The 20,888-nt window shown below is 34.6% G+C and overlaps 1 protein-coding gene and 1 pseudogene across 1 annotated transcript; one reads left to right on the plus strand and one right to left on the minus strand.

Moving 5' to 3' along the window:
• Nucleotides 1–19,270, minus strand: LOC120181666 (fatty acid amide hydrolase-like). Its single transcript, XM_039186754.1, has 21 exons — nucleotides 19,256–19,270; nucleotides 13,966–14,069; nucleotides 13,450–13,559; nucleotides 12,303–12,363; nucleotides 11,495–11,685; nucleotides 11,238–11,367; nucleotides 10,910–10,987; nucleotides 10,673–10,820; nucleotides 10,366–10,478; nucleotides 10,107–10,182; nucleotides 9,950–10,021; nucleotides 9,679–9,730; nucleotides 9,325–9,396; nucleotides 9,126–9,206; nucleotides 8,684–8,787; nucleotides 8,486–8,578; nucleotides 848–916; nucleotides 653–717; nucleotides 504–565; nucleotides 323–418; nucleotides 1–226 (listed from the first exon to the last, which is right to left on the minus strand). Exons 2-21 carry the CDS (start codon nucleotides 14,063–14,065, stop codon nucleotides 164–166), a joined length of 1,836 nt encoding a protein of 611 aa, XP_039042685.1. The 5' UTR covers nucleotides 14,066–14,069; nucleotides 19,256–19,270; the 3' UTR covers nucleotides 1–163.
• LOC120181756 lies at nucleotides 18,575–20,845 on the plus strand (annotated as a pseudogene).
• The last annotated feature ends 43 nt before the right edge of the window (nucleotides 20,846–20,888 follow it).

A 20,888-nucleotide genomic window follows, 5' to 3' on the forward strand; every position in this document is an offset into this window, starting at 1 on the left:
TATGATATGATCCTTGTCAACAATGGCAACTTACAAATAATCAAGCAACACTATGTATTGCTACAACCCATGGTAAGTTAATTGTACAATGTCATTCCATATCAAGAGAAAGATGAGCCATATTGAAGGCAAGAGCCTTGGTGTGTTCATGAATTCTGCTGTCTCACTTCTTGTCAAGAATATCATAGAAAACCTTTGGTTTTCTGTAATCTGTGATGCACAATGCCTAGAACAGAAATGTACTTTTAGACGTTATCGACCGAAATATATATAGGATTATTATCTAGGACACATCGGTAAAAGTTCACGACAAGCGACCTACCTGCATTGCAAGAGCTATGTGCATTAAAGTGGGTTCTGACCATGGTTTCCCTATGAATTGAAGGCCAATTGGCAAACCAGCTTTGTCATAGCCAACCTATGTAAGCATGGAGGATTTGATATCAGTAGATAGTAAACAACAACATAAAAACTTCAATGATTAGTGGTGGTAAGTTAATTACGGGAACGGTGATCGCAGGTAGTCCCAGAAAGTTTCCGGCGATCTGATATCGAATAATGTTAGCTGAAATGACAGTAATATGGTCAGCTTCTTTTGTCATGAAGATTTAAACATAAATGCATACTTGAAAATGTGTTGGGATTTCATTACCTCCGTTTATGTAGTCAAGTTCACCAGTCTTTAGAGCAGCTTTGGATATGGGGTATGCTGTCATACTGTTTTGAAAAGAAACTGGGTAAATATAGGGATTGCAAAGTTTAAGTAAAATACTGAAGGTGAAAAAAGTACAAAAAAAGTAAAAGACAGAAGAACAGATGCAAGCTGTGGCAGTGAAAAAGTATCTACCCTGTTGTTGGAGTGACTACGACTTCTGCCTTGGTGAATATTTTGTTATGAATCTGCATATGGCGGTACCTGCACATTCATGGTCAAGCACCTTAGTTTAAACCAATTCACGATAAGTGGAGAGGACTAATTATAATTTAAAATTGTTGATTGGAAAAGTTAGGTTGTAGCATATTTTGGCGATATACTTCTTTTTTGTTTGAGTGAAGAGTCAAGATCGATTGCTTGAGGGAGGAAAAATAGAGAGTAGACAGGCTGAAGACGACGATAAACAGTCAACGATAAACAGTCGAGAGATTAACTTTGTATGGCGCTTATATACAAGCCTTTAGTGCTGGTGTTATACCTAGGTCATAATAACTACTTGTCGACTAGCATGTCAAATAGATATGACTACATGACAATAGATTTGTATTTCATAGATCACGTGGGGCTTATCGAGATTATCTATGTTGGTAATGCTCAATCCCACATTGAGTGAGAAATACATTGGGATTGGGTATTTAAGGTTTACATTCTCCACTCCTTTGTTAAGTGATAGAGAACAAGGGGGCTTCTCATACACCACCGCTGTTGTTGTCTGTCTCGGCTCGACTCAACTTGTGGCATACGTGTCTTCGATACATTCACACGAATTATATCTTTTTAGGTAAGGAATTTTTCTTTGAAAGATCAAATGGAAAAATGTAAAAGAACATGTCTGATATTTATAGGATCAAATGGTCTGTTCGAATTTTAAATTTATAGGTTTAACAGCTTAAGACAATGAATTAATACAGAAATAAAATCAGATTTTATATATGATCTACGTTGGACGAAAATACACCTGCATGCAACCTATAAATAGAGAGTTCATTTTCACTCTCAACTCATTCAATTTACTCTCAAACAATTCTCTCAAAAGCTCTCACAGCTACTAAGAGATCTCCGGCAATCTAAGGACCAATACCACCGGCAATCCACTCTGGTTCCGGGTGTACGAAATTTGGAGCAACCGTATTAACCTCGGGGGACGATCCGCCTATTGGAGTGATTACACACATCGGGGCGAATTCGTTTCTAAGGCAGTAATTTCATCACAACATGGTTAAGGGTTTTGATTTTTTCCTTTAAATTTATTATTCTCAGTCAATGCTAATGGTGTGATTTTGTGGTCTATATTTCCAATAATTTAGAAACAAATTTCTCTCGATATACTGCAAAATGTCAACACCACTTAGCAAGTTGATTCAGAATTTATCAAAGCTCGATGCATTCAATGGAAATAGTTATCGAAGGTGGTCCCAACACATCCTTATATTCTTTGAGCAGCTTGATCTTGATTATGTGCTGCTCAAGCCTCCACCAACCACGTCGGTGATCCCGACTGTCGCTGATGTCGTAGCTATCGGAGATAACGTGTTGTCTAAATTCTGATACAGCTGTCATTGCCATTGGAAAGTACCAAAAAGACAATAACATGGTTTGAGGCCATCTCTTAAGTCACATGTCAAACAAACTCTTCGACATGTTTCTTAAGGAGTAAAGTGCGAAGGTGATTTGGGACACACTCGAGAAGATGTATGGTGCGGATGATGCGGGCATCAAGAAGTATGTTGTCAGAGAGTGGCTCAAAATCCAAATAATGGACGTCAAACCGATCATGGATCAAGTCCATGATTACGAGAACCTCATATCTGACATTTTGGCAGAAAAGATGTATATGTGCGAGGTGCTCCAAGCAAATATTCTGATCGAGAAACTCCCTAAATCGTGGTCCGACTATCATAACACACTCAAACACAAAAAGATGGATATTTCGCTTCAGAAATTGGTAAGTCATATGAAGATTGAAGAGGCTAACAACTTGAAAGATAAGGTGGCGAATAATTTTAGTCAAGTGTCTTTTAAGTCTAACTTGGTTGAACCTGGTGGTGCATTAAGGTCTAAGTTCAAAAAGATCAGAAAAAGGGGGTTTTAGAATAAAAAGACGAAACCACAGAAAAACACCAACTTCAAGAAGCCAACCAAGACCAAATCTAACGGGAGGACCCTGAAGTGTTATGTCTACGGTCAAGCCGGTCACAAGGTGTACCAATGTCAACACTGTTCAGCCTCCAAAACGAGAACAAACCACATCTGAACATGGCAGAGGACAATGTTGGAGATGTCATAGCCGTGGTGGTTTCCGAAGTCAATCTGGTGGACAACATTTCTGAATGGGTCGTGGACACTGGCACATCCCGACATATCTGCGCAAGGAAAGAGTTCTTCACTGAGTTTTAGGATGGGAACGACGTTGAACGTGTGTACATGGGGAACTCTAGCAGCTCTGAAGTGCTAGGCAAAGGCAAGGTTTTACTCAAGCTGACATCCGATAAAACTTTAGTGCTTAACTATGTCATGTATGTACCTGCCCTGCGTAGAAATTTAATAAGTGACGAACTTTTGAATACGGCAGGCATTAAGTTAGTTTTTTAGGCAAATAAACTTGTACTCTCCCGTAATGGTGATTATGTTGGAAAAGGTTTTCTGAACGAGGGTTTATTTGTCATAGAAACTCAAATTAATGAAAATAAAGCTATCACTTCTGCTTATATGATTGAATTTGTTGATATGTGGCATGCTAGACTAAGACACATTAACATTCATGCTTTAAAGAAATTAATGTAAATTAATGTCGTGCCTAAACTACACTTAACTAGCTTTAACAAATGTGAAGTTTGTGTAGAATCCAAGCATACTAAACCTCACTTTAACACTGTTTCTAAGAAAAAGACTAAATTTTTAAAACTTGTTTATATTGATCTAGTAGACTTTAGAAACACTAAAAGTAAAGGAGGAAAACACTATTATATGACCTTTGTAAATGATTACTCAAGATACACAAAGGTTTATCTCCTTAGAACTAAATACGAGGCTGAAAACTTCTTTCTTATTTATAAGGCAGAAGTTGAGAATCAATTAGATAGAAAAATCAAACGACTTAGATCTAATAGATGTGGTGAATACGGATCAAAATTCTTAAAAGATGTGTGTGAGAAGAATGACATAATTCTCGAAACTTCCGCTACTTATTTTCCTTAACAAAACGGTATAGCCGAAAGGAAAAATAGAACTTTAAAAGAAATGATGAACTCATTGTTGATAAGTTCTGGGTTGTTTGACAACAAGTGGGGGAAGTCATTCTATCGGCAAATCATTTTTTGAACTGAGTACCTCATAAGAAATTATATTACACCCCATACGAACTGTGAAAAGGATATACACCAAATTTGCAATACCTTAAAGTGTGGGGGTGTTTGGCTAAAGTAAGATCGCCAGAATTCAAGAAGTCCACCATTGGACCTAAGATCGTTGATGTTGTGTTATTGGGTATGCAACAAATAGTGTCGCATATAGATTCATGTTCCTACATGACCATTCTATTTGTGAGTCGAGAGATGTCGTTTTCTTGGAAGATTATTTTCCTTTAAAGAAACCTAAACTGAATGAAGAAACACAAATAGAAAATATTACATCCACTTCTTCTAGTGTACCTGCTAGGTCTACTCAAGAAATTGAATTCGACTTAGAAGAAGCAAAAGACAAAGAACTGAAACCTCTTTTGGACCAAATTTCATAAATTCCTTTATTTCTGAGATAAATGATTTAGACACCTTGTCTGATCCGATAGCTTGAGTCTTTCTAATAAACGAGGATCTGAAGACTTACGAATACGCTATGAGATCGATCGACACTAGTTTCTGGAAAGATGCGATTAAGGACGAACTAGATTCGATAATGTCTAATCACACTTGGGAATTGGTGGACTTGTCTAAAGAATTCAAACCGATCAGCAACAAGTGGGTCTTCTGGAAGAAACTCAGACCAGATGGTTCGATCTAGCGGTACAAGGTAAGTTTAGTCGTCAAATGATTCACTCAAAAGTTTGGTTTAGACTTATTCGATACTTACTCTCTCGTGACAAAAATCTCAATGATCCGTGCATTGTTTGCATTAGCCTCCATTCACAAATTGCAAGTACAACAAATGGATGTAAAGACTGCTTTCTTAAAAAGAGATCTAGACGAGGAGATCTAGACGAGGAGATCTATATGGAACAACCGCCAGGTTTTGAGACATCTAGTATGAAAAGCAAAGTGTGCAGGCTCAAAAAGTCTCTTTACGGACTTAATCAAGCTCCTAAACATTGGTTTGATAAATTTCATAGAATTATTCTTAGTTTTGGTTTTGTTGTGAATGGTTTAGACGTATGTGTGTATTCGAGGATGTTCGGTGCTGATTGTGTCATCATAAGTTTGTATGTTGATGATATACTGATTTTCAGTACGAACATTGAGTTCAATAACAAAACAAAGAGTTTCTTATCCACTAAGTTTGAGATGACTGATATGGGAAAAGTTGATGTGATATTGGGAGTCAAAGTAACCAAAATTGAAAAGGAGTTTTCTTTAAATCAAATACACTACATTGAGAAAGTGTTAAAGAAGTTTGATAGCTTTGATGATGTCCTTGTTCGAACACCTTATAACTCTAGCATACATCACTTTTAGAATAAAGGAAGTAGTGTTTCCCAAATTGAATATGCTAAGATAATCAGGAGTCTTATGTTCTTAATGAACTAAACTTTGCTTGATATTGCCTACGCTGTGAGCAAACTTAGTAGATATACCCATGATCCGAGTAGTGAACATTGGTTTGCTCTCAGACGCTTACTAAAGTACCTTAGAGGTACAATGGATTAGAGACTTGAGTTTGTTGGCTATCCTGCCGTATTAGAAGGATATTATGACGCCAACTGGACTTTTGATAATGATGAGGTAAGCTCTACGAGTGGGATTATTTTTACTTTGGGAGGAGCATCAAACTCGTGAAAATCTGCAAAGCAGACGTGCATTGCTCACTTTACTATGAAGTCAGAGTTTATTGCTCTTGACTTAGCTGGACAGGAAGCCGAGTAGATCAGAAATTTTTAAATAAAGATTCCTTTATGGGGAAGACCGACACCTCCAATCTCCTTGTTGTGCGATTCACAAGTTGCGATAAGTGTGGCCAAAAACCAAGCTTACAATGGTAAGAAAAGACACATTCACATAAGACGTGAATCGATTAGACACTTGATAAGGAATGGAGTACCAGCTTACCAAAGGGTTAAGTTGGAAGTTGGTCTTAGATTCGTCGAGGGGGATGGGTTTAAAGCCCATTGGTTGAGGAATTCATGGTGGATACCCAACTTAGTTATCTAAGTTCAATATGGTCAAACCACACCATAAAAAGACTCATAGTGTACATTAATCAATCAACCCCTATGACGAACAATGTACATGCCCATGATGAGCTTAATTACTCTTAATAAATTCATAGCCCAGGCTTTGGATGGTCTTAGTGAAAAAGACTTGTTGAATTTACCGATTTTGGCTGTATATTTATTTTTAATAAGTTCATAACGCAGAGTTGAGTGGGTAGTCCTAATTGAGAAGGATAAGTTGAACTTACCGCTAGAAAATGTTGAGTTTTATGAAAAAAAACTCTTAATGAATTCAAATCCAAAGTTTGGATGGTCCTAGTGAGAAGGAACATTGAATTCACCAACTAAAGATGTTGAATATTTATTCTTAATGACTTCTTATCCCAAAGTTTGGGTGGTTCATTTATAATGAACTTGAAGTAAGTCACCATACTCTCTATGAGGTTGAGCTATTGTATAAGCTCTTAATTATTTTATAGCCTTATTAAAGGTGGTTTATATCGAGGTAAACCTGATGAAATAACTTATGTAAGTGAGAAGGATTAGCCATCTTATATGAAAAAAGATGGGCCATTTTTTCTAGTACACTTACTAGAATCCTAAGGTAAGATGGTTCATCCACCTGAGTCTTCGATGTATATATATATCTTACACATCGAGGACTCAGGTGGATGAAGGGGTTAGTTGTGTGCTATGAGTTTACCCCTATCTTAGAAAGTTCAAGACTAGTTCCACTTATCTAAGAGAATGATCACTCATTATCACTATGTATTAGTTCAAGATACGTTCACTAGTGCTTTAGCAAGTAATCCTGCTATTGTTCTTCTGGAAAGATTATTTTCTAGTTTCAAAAGAATTCTTTCAGATTAGTGGATGATTGTTGGTAATGCTCAATCCCACATTGAGTGAGAAATACATCGGGATTGAGTATTTAAGTTTTACATTATCCACTTCCTTGTTGAGTGATAGAGAACAAGGAGGGCTTGTCACGCACTGCCGCCGCTGTCGTTCATCCTTCTTGTCTCATGGTCGTGACAATACGTGTCTTCGACATGTCCGCGCGAATTCTATCTTTTTATAGAAAATTTGTAAGGAATTTTTCTCTGAAATATCAAATGGAAAAATATGAGATTGTCTTTCGATTTATGAAATTAAAATTCAAACAGTTAGTTTTTGAAATTCAAGTCTGTAAAACATTGGATGAACCTAGACAATATTCAGGCTATGTTCCTATGTTCACAACGTTTTATTGAGCTGGTACATGTTTAATACAAGAGTTACAAAGCTTTAATGCAAGAGTTACATAGTTTTATTGCATGAGTTACAAATTGCTAGATTTATATCCACGAACCTGGACAGAATTGAGGTCAGATTTATTCGTTTGTATAACAGCTTCAGACAATGAATTAATGTAGAAATAAAATCAGATTTTATATCTGATCTATGTTGGACGAAAATACCCCTACATGCAGCCTATAAATAGAGAGTTCATTTTCACTCTCAACTCATCCAATTCACTATCAAACAATTCTCTCAAAAGCTCTCACAACTACTAAGAGATTTTCGGCGATCTAAGGAGCAATACCACTAGCAGTCCACTCCAGTTCCATGTGTACGGAATTTGGAGCAACCGTGTTAACCTCGAGGGACGATCCGCCTATTGGAATGATTACATATATCGGGACGAATTCGTTTCTAAGGCAGTGGTTCCACCACAACACGGTTAAGGGTTTTGATTTTTTCCTTTAAATTTATTATTCCCTGTCAGTGCTAATGGTGTGATTTTGCAGTCTATATTTCCAACAATCTAAGGACCGTAACAATCAGGAGAATATCGGATTTCGAGGGTTTTTAGGACCTCTGGAGTTGTTACTATGGAGGTCTCAAATTGGAGGAGGATTGATGGTGGAGATGTGACTTCAGAAGAAATCCGGAGGAAATATAACAAAAATCATAGGAAACCTAATATTTAACCTATGTATAAATTAGAATCATTGTACAACTTTAACATGCCTCATCATGTGTAGGCAAAGAGAGAGTACAAAAAAGCCACGTGACAAACTGGAAAGGGATAATAACGTAACAGAACTTGAGTTCTGATATCATGTTAAGTATCTAACCTAAAATCAATTGACAGTGAGCGGAGAGATCCAACTTTAATGTAAAACTTGAGTTCTGATATCATGTTTATGTGATTAAGAGTTAAGACAATAGGTCATCCTAAAAGGTATCGCTCCAAAAATTTCTAGACGATGAATAACCCATTAAATCACAAAACCACTCTACAATTGATCAAAAATCCATTGTCCAAGACTGTTAATGGGTGATAATTTATATTCTAAATGACAAAATTTTTTTTCAAAAAGATACATGAAAGTAAAAAATATATTGGCTGCAGTTTAGCTTACCTCAGTTTCTGGGCCTTTATATACTCATTGCTGTCAAAAGCACCATATATATCAACTACTATTCTTGCATCCCATCCCATTTCTGAACGGTCCCTACTTGAACAAGCTTATACTGTCAGAATATGAACTTAAAATTCCTGGAGAACATGAACATCAAGAGTAAATAACATGGTGGTTGAAGTGTAGAATGTAACATACAAATTTTCCAGATAAGAACTGAGTGAAGTGCTGCACTCGGAACCAATCGTCACATAATGTGCCTGACGCATTACTTCTATCTCCAGTATGGTAACCTCTACAGTCTTTTGAATGATATACATTGGTAGGATTAGTAAGCAATCACTTGTGTTTTGTTATAAAATTGTTAGCTAATTTTTCATATTAATCATGGGAAAGTTTGTCATTTGATTAGGCTCTAAGACGGGGAAATTTATTGCTATAATAACAAACTATTAAGCTTTCAACCTAAAACCAATTGACAGTAAGTGGAGAGACTCAACTTGAATATAAACTAGTTGACAGTAAATAAAAAATGGAGATGCAAAACTTGAATTTAACACCATAGGAAACCAACCTTTTTAATAGATTTGGTACAACACCAGTTAACAACTATAATACAAGGGTTGTTATTAATTTATACCTTCCAATTGTAACGCTCACAGAGGAAATGCAGAGCGTTAGAGCAGCATAATCTGACTTCTTCGTCACAATCATTGAACCACTAATAGAATTAGTTTATAAAAAAAAAGAATGAAAGGAATTAGAAATCTCATCCTTTTTAAGCTATAATTGAAGAAAAATGGACTTAAATTTATTGATCATATAATTTCATTACTTACCGCTCCATATCTTGCAAGCTTGATGTTCGATATTTGATTTGTCGAGTTCAGTAGCGGAAAATACACTTTTGGCTGGTAGGTTATCCATATGCCAAAGAAGGGAAGGTTTCCAAACTTTAGATTCTCCTGTAAAAACAATATAGGTGTGAAGAGTTATGTTACGCTGACATAGGTGAGCATAAGGGTACTTGTCTAATATGAATATGTTCAACTTTTTTTCGAATTATATATGAAAAATCGGTTTGGCACATAAATTGGTATTGGAATCAGCTTTTCTTTGAAGGGAGGTGATCTGCATTGAAAACAACAATTAATACCCAGAATTCTTAGTGATCTTATACAACTGGTACTCACAGGCAAAGTGGTTGTCTCATCTGATGGAAGTTGGCCACTAACAGCAGCATAACTGAAAACAGAAAATCAATCTAAGTCAAATCTATAACAAAGTGATAAAAAGTCAAGGAACCTGAAGCTTAGTCCCGTTGATTCATGCAATCACTTTTAAGAGGCGGCATCCGCCATCCGGAAGTTTTGGGATTCAAATCCCATCTGCAACCACCTCCTTATTCCAGTTTGTGGCCTCCACTGTACCAAAAATAAAGAAAACAAGGAAGATAACACTTACACAATAAATGCATCCTCTATGGTACCTGCTAGTATTCCAACCATTCCTACTGTCCAGTTAAGAGGAAGAACACTGGAACGAACAAAGCATTTTTAGATATTGCTTAAATTTTACACCTAATGAAACTCAGATTTGCTTTACGTAAACAAATTCTCACCCTGACTGTGGTATGCGTCCAAAAGTCGGTTTGAACCCGACAACGCCAGAAAGGGATGCAGGCATTCTCACAGATCCTACACAGAAACCATATATAAAGTGCATAAATTAGTCCATGGATAATGAAATTCTAGTTATTACTATGTATTTTAACTTTCTTAAGCAGTTGTCCAAATGCTAAAGGTGATATAGTCAGAATTCATTTTGCTTAATTTTGTCAACAGTGTTTGGTGGTTTGCTCACTGAAGGACAGTCTTTACCTCCTCCATCCACACCGAGGGCAGCAGGGCATAATCCTGCTGATACTACTGCCGCAGATCCACTAGAAGAACCACCAGAGATTTTATTGGGATCATAGGGATTTCTTGGAGCCCTGCAACATTCATAGAATAAAACATATTACCATTTTAATGTTTCTGAATAGAAAGAAATTACACAAGATAAAGAAAAATGTTGCATTTAGTCCGGTTTTGTTTCCTGTATATTAATTCTTATTTATGAGACTTCATGTGCAGGAAAATGTAAAAAGAAATGGTAATTTTGGTTTATGAAAGGAGCAGGTCTCACCCGTAGTGAGGATTAGTCCCACTTGGTGTAACTCCAAGCTCATGCATATTGCTCTTTCCAACAAGTATAGCACCACAGGATCTGAGTCGCGCAAAGCAGCATGCATCACCTGTGCAAGGTCTAACCCTGTGTAGCCACTTTGTACCTCCTACAAGAAAAAGGACTGAGATAGAGATAGAGACAGAGAATAACCATTAAGAAAAAGGAATTGATGTTCAAGCGTAGAATTTAGGAGACCTGCTGTAGGATATGGAGAACAATCTATTTCATCCTTGACAGCCATTGGAACTCCATCTAGAACTGATATTGGAGCCCCTGAATTAATAAGAAAACAATTAGATCTATATGAACATCAGATGGTATTGACAAAGGAATATTATAAATACAAAAAGATACTATATGAAAATGCAAGTCCACTTCTACAAAGTTAGTAAACCTGCGAACTTGTTTTTCACTTTGATCAACGTCTATAATATTGAAAAACTGAAGTATCCTGCTTAATTCTTTATGATTCAATAAGAAAGCACGTTAGGGTATGTATGATTTAATAACGGTCAAAAGTTACCTCTTTCATACCGAAGAGTTGATTCTGTAGCTTGCCTTAGGATATCTTCAGCATCATAGTTAATGAAGAAGGACACCGGCAAAGGACGACGAGACGATTCACGAACAGCATCTATGAACCGCTCTGCAACCTGTAGAATGTTAAAGTTGACTTTTCCATGATCATTGAAATGTACATTCATTATGTGAAAATGTAATCATGATATATCAATGGGATATTGACAACATGGCCATAAACAAAATAACCAAGAGTGATACCTTCAGCGGAGTTATTTCTCCACTTCTGTAGGCTCTCGAATAATCCATTACTGTCCAACGCCGGAAGTAGCCCGGCTTTAAAGATTCTAGCGAGTTCTCTAAGGTTGAAGGAAGGCAAACCGTAGCCCGTTGAACTTTTTCTGCTGGAGATGCATCAGGGTGAATCTCTATAACTTCTTGCTCATGGAGCTCTGTGTCGGTGCAATCAAATCAGACACAACACTAGAAGTTCATAATTTGAAAGGATATAAAAGGATGCTCATAGAACTCTAATTCAGAAAGATAGCAGAGCGTGCACGTGTCACATGGCCATTACCTTCTTCCTAAAAGACATGTTCGATTTCACGTTAAACATCCCAGTAGATAAAGTAAACAAGATGGACAACCAACCACCCGAAGGCATCATAAGATTGAAGGAAAATGTCAAGCCGTAGAAAGGTGGGGATATTAATCTCACATTGAAAAGAAAAATGGAATTCCTAGAGTTTAAAAACGGGAAAAGAATAACACACACTCGCGCACGCACATATATATATCTGTCCAATTCTGAAGACATGATCACTATAGCACACGCTTGCACGCGCGCTCTAATATAAGAACTTGACTATAACGAGCACTCTTATAGGTTCTTACTGTCCATTGGATGAAGCTTTACAATTCATCAGACACCTTTGGAGCATAAGAAACTTTAAGCATTTGGAAATCAAAAAGTGGTAGAAAATTAAGAGATTAGTTAATGGCAGTAGATATTTTGGATTCGTAGTTTAACTAGTTTTACGTTGATTCCAGTTATCTATATCATGCGTACCAACAAAAGGATGCAATGGAACAAACATGGGTGGCTCCTCCAGCTTTGCATGAGAGATAAACTGCACAAAAGGAAAAAAAATAATTTAAAATTTCCGAAAATATTATAGATTTACTATAATAATATTTACTATCGTGTTTCCCTCAATTAAGTTTATGATGTATTGATATTATATATCATTTTAATTTTAATCGACATTAAATTTTAATTTCGATCACTTGAAATTTCTTTTCTTTCTCTCTTCTAAAAAATATTTGTTTTCCATCTAATTAATCATTAACACTAACTCAAGCAAGAATTTAAATAATATATCTATAATATTATAAATTAATTAATTCTTGAATTTGTCAATTATAAATCATAAGTCTAGACTTTGTTATATTCAGTATGCATGTCGTACGTGTTTATGTTATGTTTTATACTTATATTATCTTATGTTTTAATTATTTAGTATTTTACATAATTAATAATATAAAATTAAATTTAAAAGAAAATATGTACGAATCTAGTTGACTTACTTTTTATGTTGAAAGTTCTATAAATTGTATTTTTTTTATCAAACATAAATTACATATGCATAAAAAAATTACATGAAATTTCACGTGTATAAAATTATTTTACGTTCATGTTTATAGGTCGAGTCAATAATATATTAAAAAATTAAATAAAAATTCTGTGATCAGTAGTACCTAACCCCAAATAAAAGTTTATGTTATACTTTTACTTAATGTCATATTCAAAAATTATATTTACGTTTAAATAAAGTTTCTTACAAACTTTAAAAAGGATATTAGTTTTGGTCAATAATCTTTAGAGCATGTGGTTGACAACTTCAAATTGACACATTCTCTCTTCTAGGTTTTGAGTTCGATACATGTTAGGAGCAAAAATTACCCTTCCCCCTCCCTTACGGTGGTGGCATACTGGCATGCCAACGGCAGTGATCAAAATGAGTTCCGATTATAAATTTAGTGACTTCAATATAAGTTTTAAAGGCTTAGTGATCATAATACAAATGATCTAACATTTTAGGGACTAATAACATATTTTACCTTTAAAATATCTACAATTACGATAGTTAATCAGTTTTATAATCATAATCAACGCGGTCATTCATGAAAGAAAATGAAGCTAATTAAGTGCTTACCTCGTGTACTCGATTTATCCTTTTCATTATGTACAACACCAGAGTTCCAAAGATCCCTGCCTCCAGAGTCCAGGCGAAGATTTTTGCCAGAAACCCACCCATGATAGGAGCTATACATGCACATCCATACATACATTCAGAATTCTTTTGGGAAAAAGTGATGAAATTCAAACACAGTGATAAGAAAGAGTGAATTGCAGTAAAAGGAGGCAAAATTTGAACCCGAAGCTCATCGGCAGCTGTTTTAAGTTCCTAGAGTAGAAAAATAGAGCATCTGAGATTCCTGATTTGGCGGGAATTGTTGATTCTTTAAACCAAAAGAGATTTCTCGTACTATTTGATGAATCTCGAATTCAAACGAGAAATTTCAGAGCCTGACATACTTAATTTGAGACAATTTTGTTCTCCGAGTAGCCATTTAAGTAATTGAAAAGAAAACTGAGAAAAAGAGTTGACGACGACGAAGAAGAAGAACGCAGCAAAACAATGGAATTAGTGAGATCGAAGAGGAAGAACCTTTGATATTGGCTTCGACGTATAATTCTTTGCTATCGGGACCGAGATCCAGTTCCTCGACTGGCTTGTAAACGGAGCCAGCAGCTCTCAACAATCCCATTTTCCTGGGAAACAAACAGAAAAATAAGAAGAAGAAGCTTGTAGCTTGCTGCTGCTGCTGGTTTGCGCAGATGCGACTGTCGGATTCAATAAATGCATACGTACATACATATAGAAAATAATAAGAGAGATGAGACGAATGTGGGGAGATGGTCACAATATTAGACGTTAATATCAATGTTAAATCATCATTAATTTTGACATTTTTTGTATCAATTCTCAATTCCCGGTGAGGAAAAATCAGAGCCAATTGTTTTTATCATTTTGTTTTTCTGGAGTTCAAATCATTTAGCTGAAATGAAAAGATAAAAAAAAAGGGAGATTTTTAATATCCTCGAAAGAGCCCGTTAATTATACTTTTAATTATTAATATAAAAAATATATATTTTTTAAAAAAATAAATAAAGAAAAATTTATCAGACATCTCTCAGTTAAAAAATTGTATTTATAGAAAATAAAAAAAATATTTTAACTCCGTTATAATAAATTTCTAGTTCCGCCCTTAGATGCGGGAAGACTTAGTTTTCCCGATTTGAGAAACTTGTAGAATATAAATGGATCGAAGGAAGAGTAAATTCATCTCATAATATAAAAATTATAAAATCTTACATCGATCCAGAATCTAAAAAAATAGGGTAAAATACACGAATCATACCCCAACTATATGATATTATTTTATTAAGTCATTCAATTATTAAAAATTATAAAATGATCCTCTAACTATATAATATTATTTTATTAAGTCTCTTGACTATTAAAAGTTATAAAATATTCATCGACTATCATTCTTTCTAAAGTCATCATTTTTCGTTAAAAAATTGACAGTTGTCTAAGCTAAACGTTAGCATAATGACTGAGATATGATAGTCGATTGAGATTCCGGATCCGATTTTATTATATCACAGTTAGCAAGTTAACGTTCAACTTAGAAAACTATGAATTTTTTATGAAAAAATGAAGAGTTTAGAATATAATGAATAGCGGGTGATTATTTTGTAACTTTTAATAGTCAAAGAATCCAAAAAAGTAATATTATATAGTCATAGGACTATTTTATAACTTTTAATATTTAAAGGACTTAATAAGTAATATCTTATAGTCAATGGACTATTTATGTACTTTACCCTAGAAAATAAATGTACACTAATGAGTTAGGTGACGGTTACTTATTGAGTGGATAGTACTTCATAACAACTTGTGCGGCCCAATGAATGTGATGTTGATTCATGATTAGTTAAACTACTTTCAAGCTTTTATTTATTCTCTTTCTATTGCATTTTTAGGGTACGTTTGGTTTACGGAATGAAAGATTACAAATGAGAATGTAAGATTAACAGATAATAGGATTATTGGGAATGTTGTATTTTGTGTTTTGTTGGTTTAGCAGGAATGTAAGATTACCATGTTTGGTTAAAAGAATAAAAGATTAGTGGAATGTATATTTAACCAAATTATCCTTATTATATATTTATTTTTTTAAAAAGTTGGAAAATATTTATATATTTTCTTTAAAAAATTTAAATTCATAAAATTTATATAATTTTTTTACAAAATTAAAAATATAAAAAGGTTTAATGAAAGGGTAAAATTTTATTTTAACCCCTGAACTTCATATAAAATTTTAATTATAGTTTTTTTGTAAATCTAAAATAGTTTAAGGATAAATTTATAATTTAACATTCGTAGAATTTTTATTATTCAATGACAGAAAAAGAATATTTAAAAAAAATTAAGGGCATTTTAGTCCAAAATGTCAGAAATTCAACAATACCTAAAGAAATGGAGGTAATGACATTTCCGGTAATATACCCAAAAAATCCACTATTGATAATATTACATTACTGAGAATGAGATTCCCGGGCTAATCAAACAGGGGAATGTGGATTTCATTCCCATGAGAATCCCACGTTCCCCAATCCAAACATCCCCTTAGAGTTCTATTTCATCCTATTTATTCTTAATTTTTATATGAGAGGCGGAACTTGACAGAATTCGATTTCAGTTAATTACAAAAAAAACTATTTTAGTTGGGTTGAAAATTAAATAAAATTAAAATAAGGGACTGAAATGGTAAAAATAGATAAATATATTTAAAATGTGCTTAGTAAAAAAATATAAAGGACAAAAATAAGATGAATTATCAATTTTCTTCTTCATGTATAGAGATAAATTATTTAAAAGATGAGAGAAAATATAAAATAGATATGAGTTCAAAGTCTGTATTTTTAAGGGTAAATATTTATTCGATCATACATCCATTTTTACGCTTCTATTTTGGTCTACTTAACATTATATTTATTTTATTTTGGTCACTTAAATATTTTTTTAAATCATACCTAACATTATATTTCATTTTATTTTGGTAATTCGTCATTAGGGTTGACCGTTGGTTTAATGAAAATTATAATGTAGCATGATATAGTAGCAGTTTTAATCCTCAAAATTTACACATTCTATCAAATTGATCATAATTTGAAATAATTCAAAAACCTTAATATTTGGAAGTTGATAGTGGCTTAAATATTAGATATTTCTTGAATCATTTCAAATTATGATTAATTTGGTAAATGTGTAAGTTTTAAGAAATAAAATTATTGTTATAACATATCACATCACTATTTGTACTATAACAACAGTTAAACCTAACGACATATGATCCTATTATAAATAAAATATAATGTTAAGTATGATTAATAAATAAATCAAAATAAAATTGTGACTGAGTGGTCAAATAAATAATTTATATACCAAATCATTATGTTAGAGATTAGGGTCATATTGTAGTTAGTGATTCATTTTCTAGCAAAATTAAAAAATTCAACATTTAATTTAATATATTGAAAAAATATATATTTAATTAATATAGCCAAAATGTAAAATGAAAATCCATGAGAATTATTGAGAATTTCGTGATAAAGGCAGCACGGCACAAAAAGAATAATGGACTGAGTGTATGTAAAGGGGAAAAAACATTTAATTGTAGCACGAAGGAAGCCCTGCAATATTTCATCATTAATGGTCGCATTCAGGGATGGGTATAGGTTATGTTTTCGGTTAATTCGATCCGACTTAAAATATATATAATTCATTTGAAATTTGACTCGACCTAAGTTTAGTGGTAATTTTACTTGACCCAAGCACGACCTTTAATTTTTAAGATAAAACTCAAATCTGACTTAATTTGACTCGAAATAAATATATTTATAAAATATTATTTTTATTTAATAAAAATAATAAATTAATTGAAAAAAATAATATATAGAGAGTTATTGTTGCAAATATCCTTAAATGTATAAGGAAAAGTTACATTATTTTTCGGGTCGGTTGGATATTTTTCACCCTAAACATAAATCTTACTCAACTCGAACATATTTTTTTAAAAAAATATGATCTGATCCAACCTGAACCTAACTTCTTTTTATTCTAACATGATTGGATCAGATCGGGTCGAAACCCGTCGAGTTCGGATCACGTGCCCATATCTAGTCGCATGGCCTCATTATTAGGGACCAACAACGGTTTTTTTCACATTTGGCCAAATGGAAGAAAAAAAGTTAGCCCTATACAACACAAACAAATTTATTTTGGGATCTACGTCATTTGCTACCGTCTTTATGGAACTCGTCATGTATATATTTTAATGGACCCGATCGTTAGGTCCAAAATTTTATTATTTTTCTTGGAACACGTCGTGTCAAAACCAACGGTCAGGATTTCACAAGGGGAAAAACGCATGCTTGTATTTTTCTTAAACAATCTACTTTTATTTTATTTTATTTATTAAAAAAATGGCTTGAATTAATTGTATAAATATAGGGAAAAAATAAAATCCAAACCATTAGTGGTTTGAATTTAGCAGCGTTGTTAAATGGATAACCAATTTCCAAATTTAAACTAATTTTCTTTTAAAATAATTTTTGCATCGAAAATTCTTTTAGTTGGAAACCAATCTTCCCTTGAGGCTGGGATTGTTGGGAAATCCTCCTTCCTTGTCTTCCCAAAACATTTGACTTTAAAGTTGGTTTCTTTTTGGGGACCTGAATGCTTATTTCTGGGTTTTAATTTTTGGATAAGGTTTAATACCAAAATAAGTGATCAAACTATATCTAAATTCTCGAATATGTGCTTAAACTATTTTTTTACCCATTCAGGTACCTAGCGTTATAAACGTTACCCATTTAGGTACCCGGGTCGTCAACGGTGTTAATTTCCCACACATGTCACAATATGGTGATTTTAAAATTTTATTTAAATTTTAAAAAATAAAATTATATATTTTTAAAGAAAAACATAAACTTTTTGAAATAACTCCAAAAACCCTTAAACCCAAGTCGGCTATCGCCCTTTTCCGCGACGAAACTCCACCAGACCTCATCTCCCCCTCGACCAAAACCCCCATGAGATTGTGACGATCTACGGTAAATCGATGTTTTACACCTCGTAAACCCTAGAATGAAAATCGTGATTCCACGCGATCTCAACAGCCAATCAACGGCAACTACGACGGCGTATGGTTAGGAGGATCGCAGGGACTACGTCGGTGGCGTGGTCGTTGAGGAAAAGGAGGGGCCGACAGGTTAAGCATAGGATTTGGGAAATTTATGTATTTTGGGGCATTTTTATAATTTAAGAGAAATTAGGGTTTTTTATAGATATAATATTTAAAAAATAAATTTCAAAATACTAGATTATGGCATGTCACTTAACGTGGAAAATTAATATCGATGACGGGCCGGATACCTAAATGAATAACGTTTGTAATGTTAGACACCTAGATGAGTCAAAAAATAGTTTAGGCACCTATTTGACAATTTAAGTATAGTTTGGGCACCTATTTTTCGTATTATGCCTTTGGATAATGATGGGAAAATGATTACTTTTTGATTTGGTTGATGCAGAAGAAGTTAAAGAAATAGAAGAAAAAAAATCCGGAAATTGTATCAAATAAACAACCATCACCAAGAGGTGTGTTGGAGAATTCTGAACTGGAATCAGACTCCGACAGTAGCTCCACCACCACCATCAGCGACGGCGGTGAAAATGATAGCCCAGATACTCAAAAACCCGTTTTCAGAAATTGGCAGATTCTTATAGTAGTTTTCAATGGGGAAGAATATTTGAATCAATTAAGTGGAAATCAGCCAACAGTTTCTCTGTGATTCCTTTACTGACAAAATCTACAAAACGTTACGAGGAAGAAGAAGAAGAACTGCTTGAACGCACACGTGAGAAACCTTCATGGAGGAGCTTTTCTTACTCGGAGCTTGTTGACGCTACTGATAATTTCAATCCTGGTATCAAATTATATCCATTTTTTAAGATTTCGAGCTCGTTTTTAACTAGATTAACGAGCTTTGAGTATGCATGTTACATTTTTTGTAGAAAATTTGCTCGGAATTGCGGGCCATGCAGAAGTATACAAAGGGCACTTACCCGATGGTCGAATCGTTGCGGTGAAGAAGATAGTAAGTATTGATAAAGAAGAAGATGATCAAGCCCGTGATTTCTTGACAGAACTTGGGATTATTTCTCACATCAATCACCCGAATGCGGCTCACTTGATCGGATTCGGCATCGACAGAGGCTTACATTTAGTCCTCGAGTTTTCCCCTTATGGCTACCTCACTGCCATGCTTTTTGGTACTAATATCAATTTCCCCTGTTGCTTCAATTGGTCTCATTTAGTTTCAGTAAACATACTTTCATGATTTCATCTCCTATGTTAATCGGATTCGGGTATGATCGGAAACCGTTGCTCGCTGCAGGTAGTGTGTGTTTAGATTGGAAAACGAGGTTCAAGGTTGCTGTTGGTATAGCAGAGGGATTGAAATACCTCCATCACGACTGCCGTAGGCGGATTATACACCGAGATATCACGGCTTCGAACATATTGCTCACCGAAGATTACAAAGCTCAGGTACTTCGATTCCGTGCACCGTTATCGATTTCATCGATTGTGAGCAAGTTTCTGACTTCTTATAGCATTGCAGATTTCGGATTTCGGTCTTGCGAAATGGCTTCCGGAACAATGGCATAACCATGTTGTTCATCACATTGAAGGAACATTCGGGTTAGAACTGCCAGTTTTTCTCCTCCGGTTCATTTGTTATTAGCATTGATTCATTTTATATGGGCTAAAACAAAGTTGCCTGCAGTTATTTAGCTCCGGAGTACTTTATGCACGGGATTGTCGATGAGAAGACCGATGTTTTTGCCTTCGGAGTTCTATTGCTGGAGATAGTAACAGGTCGCCGTACAGTCGATTCGTCCCAAAAAAGCCTTGGGATATGGGTAACAAAACTCCCGAACCATTCATTTAATATACTTCAGAAACATATGATTTATGAACTTATAATGTTCTGCAATTTTTTCACAGGCAAAACCATATCTGGAATCGAATCAAGTGAAGGAATTGATCTATCCTTGACTCGAAGACAATTTCGATCCTAATGAAATGCAACGAGCAATGGTAGCAGCTTCAATGTGCATCAGCCGCTTAGCCAACATGCGTCAAACCATGACCAAGGTATGAAAATCAACAAATCTTCATAGGGGGGAAATTCCATTTTTCCTGGAAAATTCAAATCGGAAACCGCGGATTCTTCGGTGATTTTGCAGGTTGTACAGTTGCTTAAGAACGAAGACGAAGACGGTCCTGTAGAGCTTCACCGAATACCTTGTGGAAGGAAAGCAGTGATCGTAGACGGCTCACTTGAAAGATTACAACTGCAACAACTATATAAATGACTTGAATCGTCACATGCGGCTGGTTTTGGAATAATTACTATCTATGTAATTTTCGACTGTTAGTGTCGGACAGACGA

The sequence above is a fragment of the Hibiscus syriacus genome, unplaced genomic scaffold (genome assembly GCF_006381635.1).
Source record: "Hibiscus syriacus cultivar Baekdansim isolate YM2019G1 unplaced genomic scaffold, ASM638163v2 tig00112530_pilon, whole genome shotgun sequence".
Lineage (NCBI taxonomy): Eukaryota > Viridiplantae > Streptophyta > Magnoliopsida > Malvales > Malvaceae > Hibiscus > Hibiscus syriacus.